This window comes from Danio rerio, chromosome 13 (genome assembly GCF_049306965.1).
Source record: "Danio rerio strain Tuebingen ecotype United States chromosome 13, GRCz12tu, whole genome shotgun sequence".
NCBI lineage: Eukaryota > Metazoa > Chordata > Actinopteri > Cypriniformes > Danionidae > Danio > Danio rerio.
In genome coordinates this window covers 30431726-30441625 of record NC_133188.1, presented here as the reverse complement: position 1 = coordinate 30441625, position 9900 = coordinate 30431726, and the positions used below count along the sequence as shown (strand labels likewise).

The 9900-nt window shown below is 34.4% G+C and overlaps 1 protein-coding gene across 1 annotated transcript in view; it reads right to left on the bottom strand.

Annotated features, from left to right (window-relative positions):
• Window positions 1-1435: 1435 nt before the first annotated feature.
• The window catches only part of slc24a3 (solute carrier family 24 member 3), a 141311-nt gene continuing 132846 nt past the window's right edge, over window positions 1436-9900 (bottom strand). Inside the window, exons 13-17 of the mRNA XM_680210.9 lie at window positions 9535-9701; window positions 9327-9441; window positions 8176-8288; window positions 6181-6246; window positions 1436-6096 (exon numbers count right to left, since the gene is read on the bottom strand). Coding sequence (XP_685302.4) covers window positions 5947-6096; window positions 6181-6246; window positions 8176-8288; window positions 9327-9441; window positions 9535-9701 — 611 coding nt within the window. The 3' untranslated portion in view covers window positions 1436-5946. The remainder of the gene's footprint in view (window positions 6097-6180; window positions 6247-8175; window positions 8289-9326; window positions 9442-9534; window positions 9702-9900) is intronic.

Genomic DNA, 9900 nt, shown 5'->3' with positions numbered 1-9900 from the left:
TTTAAAAACCAACAAACATACAAATGATTCTTTACATGAATGTTGATTAATGTAATAGCTTTTTCATTTTTTTGTACTTCATTTTAATACTTTTTATTCTTTATACGACTTCAGTAATAGCAACTTGCTATTACTAAACCCTGCAGATATTAAAAATCCTTTTCCATTTTTTTTAAATCAAATTCAAACCGCAGTAGATTGTTATAATCAATTTCAATATGCATTATAAATGAAAGACAATGACATTAAAAGTATTCAAATAAAAGACATTCAATAACAGACTTTTGAAAACATTGCCTGGAGTAGAAGACTAAATTATTAGCCCTTCTGTGAAAAAAATAAAATAAAATCAAGTATTTCTCAAGTGATGTTTATCAGAGAAAAGGCTTTTTCCCCTAAAGAAAATTCCATATTATATTTTTCTTGAGGAGAAAGTGTCATTTATTTTAGTTTGGCGAAATATTAGATAGATATAGACTAAAAGTTAAGGTCAATACTATATATTCTTTTAATTGGCTATGAAAAAAACACAATTGACCAATGACTTGCCTAACCTCTAGGCTACCGTTTTTGTCTAGTTAACCTAATTAAGCCTTTAAATTGGACTTTAAGCTGAATATTAGTATACTGCCAAATAACTAGTAAAATATTATGTAACATCACCATGACAAAGACAAAAAATAGTTATTAGAAATTAGTAAATCTATTATGTTTAAACTATTTAATCTCCCCATTAAGCAACACTTGAGAAATAAAAAAAAGAAAAGGAGAGCTAATACAAAGTACATACAGGAATCAGAGAGTGAAATTCAATACCTTTTTAACCACTTTTCAACCGGAAACACTGGTGAGATTTGAACTTACAGTATATCTACTAAATATTAATGTAAGAAACTAATCCAAAACTAAAACATTATTTATATGCTGGATAAAAAATTATTAAATCAAGCTCATTTTGAAAATTGGTGCCTATACAACTGCAGAAATAATGCAAATATAAAAACAAAAACAAAAATATTGTTGCCTTGGTTACAACAGTAAACAAAGCAGCATGATGTCAAATCTAGCAGAATTTTATTGATTTCATAAACTACACAGCATCCTGATATTCCCAGATTTAATTCAGGCAAACTTTAATACACAACCATACATTGCATAATCAAAACTGTATACCTTGCAAAATAGCATTTAAGAGTTTTTAATACTTTTTAAGGGCCTTACATTTCTCTACATTGATTTATCAACCTTCAATCAATACTTTTTAAGATGATTTTATTGTTAGCTTATTCTCATTTGACAGTTTAAAAGTCACATGGATCATATTTTGCTTTAAAGCATCAATCCCAATAAATAACTTTATTTGTAAGATTGCTATACAGTAAAAGGTGTGTGCCTCTGCATGCCTTATGGAGACAAAACAAAAATCAAACAAGTGTTTACCTCAGCAAAGATCATTTTAATTATGCTCAAGTAGCAAAATATACAACTGAAACACCTGAACAAAATAGTTTAGTACATAAAGCCAACCACCATTCTTTTTTACGCTTCCTGAAATGCAGAAGACATCAGTTATTCTGAATGAAATCTACTTTATGCTTTCATTGGAGAATTAAAAGCCCAGCAGTTTTCCATTGGAAAAAAAGAGAGAAATAAAACAAAGAAAACATGCAAGAATCTAAGAGGTCTAAATTCCACTGCTGTCCATCCAGTGCTCAACAATGTGTAATAGGATTGAACATAAATAATTCCTTATATTAAAATATCCCATGCGATTCTGCAAACCAAGGGTGTTTAATCAAACCCTCAACACAACAACAACAAAATCAAAAAATGACCAAATAAAGGACCCAAACATTGTACAGTATCTATGAAAATATAGTCAACAGATATACAGGCAAAGACAAAAACTATGAAGACATTTTTCATATATGTATAATTATATACATCAGCAATGCATCACCCTGTAAAAGTCACATTTTAGATTCAAATATGCCTGAATCGATGAAGGAATATCAGCAGACAAGAAAAGGAAATCTGAGGGAATCTTGTCTAATTGTGGGCTAATTGGTTGTGCATGCCCTCATTAATATTATTATTATTATTATTATTATTATTATTATTATTATTATTATTATTATTATTATTATTATTATTATTTATAATTATTATCATCTTAATTATATTTGTGCGTACAAACAAACAGCAGCACTTTGATTTCCAGAAGTGAGGATGACCAAATAGCATTGATCAGTACATAATAAATCAATGAACCTATACATTGGCATTAATCTCTCGTAATCCGTAAGCAGCAGTGCTCATAGACTTTGGAATATTATAGAGTTGCAGTAAAAGCCAATTTAGTTGCATCTCAAAGCCTCCCCAGCAGGCACACAACATCATAAGACCTTAATATTAGGTTAGATTTAGTTCGTGACATCAGGTGACCAAAATTCAATGTCTTATCAGCGTCTAAGGACGTTATTTTGACGTCCATTAACAATGTCAAATTATGTTGATATTTAGTTGATTTTAGGTTGTGTTGGAAAGTGACCAAAATTCAACATAGATGTCATAGTGGTAACGTACACACAACGTCAAGGTGTATAATAAGTAGACGTTGATATTTAGTTGATTTTAAGTTGTGTTGGAAAATGACCAAAATCCAACGTCTGATAGATGTCATAATGGTAACATCCACACAACGTCAAGGTGTAACATGAGTAGACGTTGATATTTAGTTGATTTTACATTGTGTTTGGAAAGTGACCAAAATGCAACGTCTGCTAGATCTCATAGTGGTAATGTCCACACAACGTCATGGTGTAACATGAGTAAACATTGATATTTAGTTGATTTTAGGTTGTGTTGGAAAGTCACCAAAATTCAACGTCTGCTAGATTTCATAGTGGTAACGTCCACATAACATCAAGGTGTAACATGAGTAGACGGTGATATTTGATTGATTTTAGGTTGGACATTGGTGTCAGACTTTATTGAGTTTTGACGTCAACTTGATTTTCATTTCCAAACAAAATCAAACAATGTTGGGGTACAATGTCAATATGACGTCAAGTTGACGTCCTGTGCCTGCAGGGTCTTTTAATATCCCTAACATAGTATCGAGCGTACTCCTACTGTTACTGATTCATTTAAGTAGCATAAGTGTATATATATATGACTCAAATAATGTGATTTGTCATGTTTAGGATTTACAAGTAAAAATACAAACACAGTAATTAATTCATTTAAACATTATTGCATTTCATGAACGAAAACTTTCGTTGAACCCTGCCTTCCTGATGCCTTCCTTATAATACCCTGCTTTGCGAAAAAGAAAATAACAAACTAACAATCTTCAGCATCCAAACAAAGTTCTTATATACTCTACTTGGATTACACCTAGCTTATATTTACCAGGAATATCACATTGCTTAAACCCTAGACCCGCAGTTGATATATATATTTATTTATTTTTTTGGAATGGGGAATAAAACTAGGCCTCAGTGTATATTATGAGCTTCTATAGAAAACGAAAAGTTCATATTTGCTAATATATGTCAGCCTATCTTATTTGTAATTTCATAAATTTTCTTACACCAGAATGTCGTGTGAAGTGTGATCTTTTCATCTGAAACATGCCTAAAGCAGTCTGACAAAGTAGTTTGTATGAGCTAAACAAGACTCACTTGAAGCACACCCTACAGACTTTTTTATAACAACTCTAAACATTTCGCTTTACAAAATACAAAGTTGCTTTTTGTGATAGAAAATACTTTGCCGCAATACTCTTCCAGATATGTTTTCTAAGTCTTCTAAATTCTATTTTTAAAATATGACAAACAATTAGACACCCAGTATCAGTGCATAAAACACAAATGTTCCCTGCAAATGTGCCTTCAGACTACAAAACCTGCATGAAGTTGCTAGCTAGACTAAAACAGTCCGTTAGAATCGCTACTTTTGTCAGCTCACTAAAAACCTCTGCTTGGAGGAAAAAGTCCACATGTTGTGCCACGGATAAAAGCTTACAGCTGTGATGCATTGTGGCGATGTCTGTTTACGATCCCCAGAAGCAGAGGCAAACAAAACAAAGTATTTCCAATCATCCTCCAGAAAGAAGGCCAAGAGAAGAGCCTCGGACACATCAGAAAAATCCATATTATCAACTGCATCCTTTTTTTTTTAAAGTTTTTTTTGAGAGGATTTCTTGAAAAACTCTTTTCTTAAACTCTAAGAGCAGCATGCTAAGAGAGAGAGAGAGAGAAAAAAAGCAAATTTCATTGATTTACATCTTTAAAACAGTCTTATGAACGTTACATAGACGTTAGCTTCATTTTACCAGGACACTTTCCTGCTAATCAGCTTCTTAGGTTTGTGGCTCACTCACTCCATTCGCTCTGAATAGGGAATGGGCCGATCTTAAATCTCAAAACGTTTAAGTATAAAATATATATGTATATATATTCATATATTTTTCCCCTACTCGCCTGCCAAAGTCGGAGTGTTGAAAAAGTCTCTTCAATAACCTCTGTTGTCACGTCACACCCATATCAAATAGTAGAAACGCTTTTAAGCATCAAGTCAAAGGTGCATCTAAAAGGGTGCATAATATTCAGAGGTGAAGGAGAAGCAATCCAGTAGAAAAGGCTGACACACAAGCTCTGAAGGACAAAAAAACGGCATAGCCTGGCTGAAACTCCAGAACAGTCTCTTCTTTGGGACAGCTGTGGGTTGGTTTCGTTTCAGTACGTCGTAGGAAAGTAATGTGCATAAATAGTTATCAATAAATTAATAAATAAATCTTTCTCTGTTTCAGTATATACAGAGCGTTAGAGACAAAAGAAACACATCTATAGAAACCCCATATATTACACGAGAATATTGTCTCACTAAACATAAATATGCTTCTAGCAGCGTTTCAACATGTTTCCACAAAGGTGCAAACAAATGCCCGCTGTCTGTCTAAGGGTATGTTTACACCACAACGAAACGTTTTCGTTTGACTTTTTGAAAAGTTTCATGTACAAACAACATCAAAATGATCCGTGTTTACACAGATCAACTAAAAATGCTGCATTATGCATGCCAGGCCAGTAGATGGCGACGTCACTTTGTAACAAAAACACTACACATCTGCGCCACAGTTGTATTTGTAGTCAAGTACTCGCACATGCCTATAGACTAATCAAGTACTATAAACGCGCATGACTCTGTTGCTTAGTTTACATGGTGACAATAATAGTATCATACTATGAACGCTTTCCGCCATTTTGTAGGTTTAATGAATGGCCAAAATGCATAAAATGTTTTCGTTTTTGAAACAGTGTTGTGTAAACGCCCCTAAAGTCATTTGTTAACTGATATTTGATCTGATCTCAAACCTTTTGGTTTTATTATCTTGACTATTGATAAAGTGACTGATAATGCCCAAATAAAAAAAAATCTAAACAAAACAGAAGTATTTTCTAGAGGTCACCAGTACCTTTCAGCAAATAAACAAACCCTCACAAATCTAAACAATAATAACAAGTCCAGCCTAATTTTCAATCAATTAGCAGCTAATAAAACAAATGCCATCATAAAATACATTTACATCATTAATCTTTAAACGTGTAATATGTCAAATATTTTGGATTTAAAAAAAGTATTCACATCAAGCCAGGCAGTAGTCATCATTTATCACGTTCCTGTCCCGTCCGAGCAGTCTACATATCAGTCAACGGGACCGTTCCTCACACATAAGCGCTCCTTCGTCCTCTCACTCCTCTTCTAACACCACAGACTCCACCGATATTGCACCCATTGGAAAGAAAAAGAAGATCAACAGAGGATCAGCTAGATCAATAAATAAATATTCCTTCTGAAGGAGAGCCTTTCTGCGTCTGATCGAGGACTTGTGCTATTGTCCTCAGCAGGTCAAACAGGGAGGACTGGGGAAAAAGGAGCTCATTCCTCGCGGCAGGTGGGAAGATTGACAAAAGTGAAGATGTTGAACTCGATGAGGATGGAGAAACACAGGAAGACGGCGTACATCAGCAAACAAGCAAAACCCAAGCGCTTGTCCAGCTTCCAGTTGTTCAGATGTACACCGAGAACCTGAGGGGGAAAGAGACGGTTGATGTGAGAGATAGATTTGAAGGAGATTTGTTCGAAAAAACTGTTTCAAATGCTCTCACATACCGTCAAAAACACAGATGCCAGCAGCAGCCCAACTGAGAAAATCAGACCTTTGCTGTTTAGGTGAATCTGGGGAGAGAGGCATAAAAGACATGTTAGAGCTTTCAGATGGAGAATGTTGGCATGTTGTTTCAAACAAAGATCTTTGTTTATTCTACCGAGACTCTAAATGTGTGTTCAGTTAAAGCCAGAGGTAGACAACTATGTACACAGACTCTTGAGTGATTGTTTTCTTTTTGTCAAAGTTTCTGCTTGTTTACCAGTTGCCTGTTGTGTGAAATTAGATGTTTAATTGTTCCTGCTAATTTCCTACAGTTTTATATTTGGGCCAAAGACAAAAAGATTTAAGTTTCAAAACAATAAAAATTTAATAAAAATATTATGCCACTTCCCTCCAATACATTAGAACAGGGGTGAGCAATTCATTTTTCCAAGGGGCCACATTAGACTCTAGGGTGGTTTTAAAGGGCCAGACCAATACAGTTTGTTTGTTTTAGGGTTAGGGTTACAAAAAAAAAATCTGTAAAACTATTTAATAAACATTCATACAAACTCTTTAACTCTACAAAAATATTTATTTATGTATGTATGTATGTATGTATGTATGTATTTATTTATTTATTTATTTGGTCCCACTTTATATTAAGTGGCCTTAACTAATTTGTACTAACACAGGAATTAATAGTTTGTTACAATGTACTTATTGTGTAAATACATGTATTTACTGTGTACTTATGCTTGATTAAATACATGTATGTAGTTACATCTGTAATTAACTTTTGTAATTACATTTGTAAATACACTGTTGACCATCCCTTACACCTTAACCCACCCTTAAACCTACGCATACCACCAAACCTGTCCATAACCCAACCTCTATCCTAACTCAAATGCACCACAAGTGTTCTCAAATTTATTATAAACTCAGTAAGTAAATTGTATTTATTTTTTGATGTAAGTACATAGTAGTTAAGGACACTTAATATAAAGTGGGACCATTTATTTATTTATTTGTTAATTTATTTATTCATTCATTTATTATTTTTTATGTTCAGTGAGAGAATTCTAGCTTGTGTTGGGCTGAACAAGTACATTGAAGTCAGGTTAATTTTGTGAGGTGGATATGTGATGTTGTGATCATCACTGAGAGAGGATCTGTATCTGCATTTGTTAAATCGTTAATCTGAGGTAATTAGTCTACCTTTATTATTGTGTAATTCTATACAAAGTGTGAAGCTGCCTGGTTGGTTCCCAACTCATGATTCGCTTGTGGCATTCTGAAATTTTTAGATTTTTTAAAACGTGACGTCTGGAAAATGTAAGCTAGAAATACTGCATGTGCATGCCTTCTTATTTGCCTGCTGAACCTGCACGTTTCCATTTGATATAACGAAACAGAGCTCGCAAAAGACGCTACATGTCAAAGTTGCTTTTTGTTGACTCACATTTTCAGACCTGCACATTGCAAGGCCCTGTTTGCGGTTGAATTTAAATTAAATAAATACTTTACACGGGTCGATTAAAGAAGTCCAGCGGGCTGCATGTGGCCCGGGGGCATAAAATGGTCTGCATTAGGACATATGCAGTTTTTTTTTTTCTGAATTTTTTTTTAATGAGTTTATTGTTTAGTGTAGCAGTAATTTATCTACCAAAAATAATTTGATGGTGTTTCTTACATAAATCAGAACACCAAAATCAGAAATCACTAATCATAATCTTTGACCAACCAGATCACACGTTTTTGTTGTCGGTTATGAAAGTCATTATGTCAGATTATGCGGTTTAGTCTTGATACAATTTTGACTTGCCGTGGGAAACAAATGTGCCTTCAGAATGTTGAATGTAATTGAGCAAATTTAAAAATAAATAACCATTTTCATACTAGGTACAACTGACTAATTTGTGAATTGTCAATGCTCTTTAAACATTTACCAATTATGAAATGAAAGAATAATGATATATACAACATCCAACATACAACATACAATTGTCACTTACTGTGGAGCCATAGTTAATGGCCAGTGTCTGAAGGGCCCAAGGCAAACCAAGCCCAATCAGGATATCAAATACGTTACTGCCAATGGAGTTGGAAATGGCCATGTCACCCATTCCTGAAAAAGAAAGAGAGATACTGGAGAGTTAAATGGAAAATATTAGAGGCATCATATGCTATAAGAGTTTTCATTTCTTAGCCAGTCTGGCTAATCTTAAAATATATTGAAATGATAGAAAAAGCAGAATATAAATAATTTAAGATTTTTGTTTATTTATTACCCTCTTTAAAGTTAAATACAGTCTTGTTTTTTACAACCACAAAATCAATCAAAACTTAAATGTTTGAGATACAATTTTTTGAAAATTTTGTATATTGTAATCCAAATTTTGGTTTGTGATATATGTACAGTGGGAAAAATTTAAATTTTCATGGAACTTGATTTTAATATCCTAATTATTTATGCAATAAAAAAAACATATATATATATATTGATGTTAATTGATGTATGGATATTGCCAAAAAATACCCATGCAATAAAAGACCAGCTTCACATTTACTACAGTATTTCCTTGCTTCAAAAAGTTTGTAATGTTGTAATTCACCTCAAAACTGGGTGGTTTGTTTCACGGCTTAAAACTATTTAACAAAGCCTTTTTCAAAAATCTCAAATCAACTGAAAAAATACTACTGGAGCTAAAAAAGTGTGTGGGCACCAATGAACTAATGAACTAATGTGCTAAAACATTCATTCGTCTGTTCATTTTTGTTTGGCTTAGTCTCTTATTTATCAGGAGTCGCCACAGCGGAATGAACCGCCAACTATTTCAGCAAATGTTTTACGCAGCGGATGCTCTTCCAGCTGTAACCCAGTACTGGAAAACAGCTATACACTGTCACATTTACACACACTCATATACTAAGGCCAATTTTGTTTATCCAATTCACTTATAGTGCATGTCCTGGACTGTGGAGGAAACTGGAGTACCTGAAGAAAACCCACACGAACACAAAACAAGCATACTCCACACAGAAATGCCAACTGGCCCAGCTAGGACTCAAACCAGCAACCTTCTTGAAGTAAGGCGACAGTGCTAACCACTGAGCCACCGTGCCACCTATGCTACACTATAAACACACAATAATTCATTCTTACCTTGCCGTGCCACAATTAGACTGGCCAAACAGTCAGGAACACTGGTGCCAGCGGCCAAGAAGGTGATGCCCATAATGACATCTGGGATGCCCATAGTGTAACCAATCACTGTAACCTGTCATGACATATTTGACAGCTCACTGAATGTTTCTAAAAATCCTTTCTAAGTTTGAGAATTTATAATCAAAATTTGTGTGGCAAACCTTACCATCCACACCATGATGTAAGAGAAGAAAGCGATCCAGATGGTGGAGCTGATGAAGGAGACCATATACCAGCGTTCCCAGCGTGGGTTGGCAGAGTTGGGCACGGTGAAGAACAGCAGCATACTGAGTGGCCAGGCCAGCAGCCACTTTAGCTTATTTATGCCTCCACCTGCCCAAGATCAGCACATCATCTGAGTCACCAGTCTGTTACCTGACACTGGCATTCAATGTCATGCAAATGTTTGTGGAAGGGCAGATCTAATGGTTGAAGCTGAAAACCTGGTATTAAATGCTTCAATTCATATTTGCAAATATTACTCGTTTAACTCTTTTTGGAGTTTTGAGTGCTTGTTCTGTTCCAGCATGTC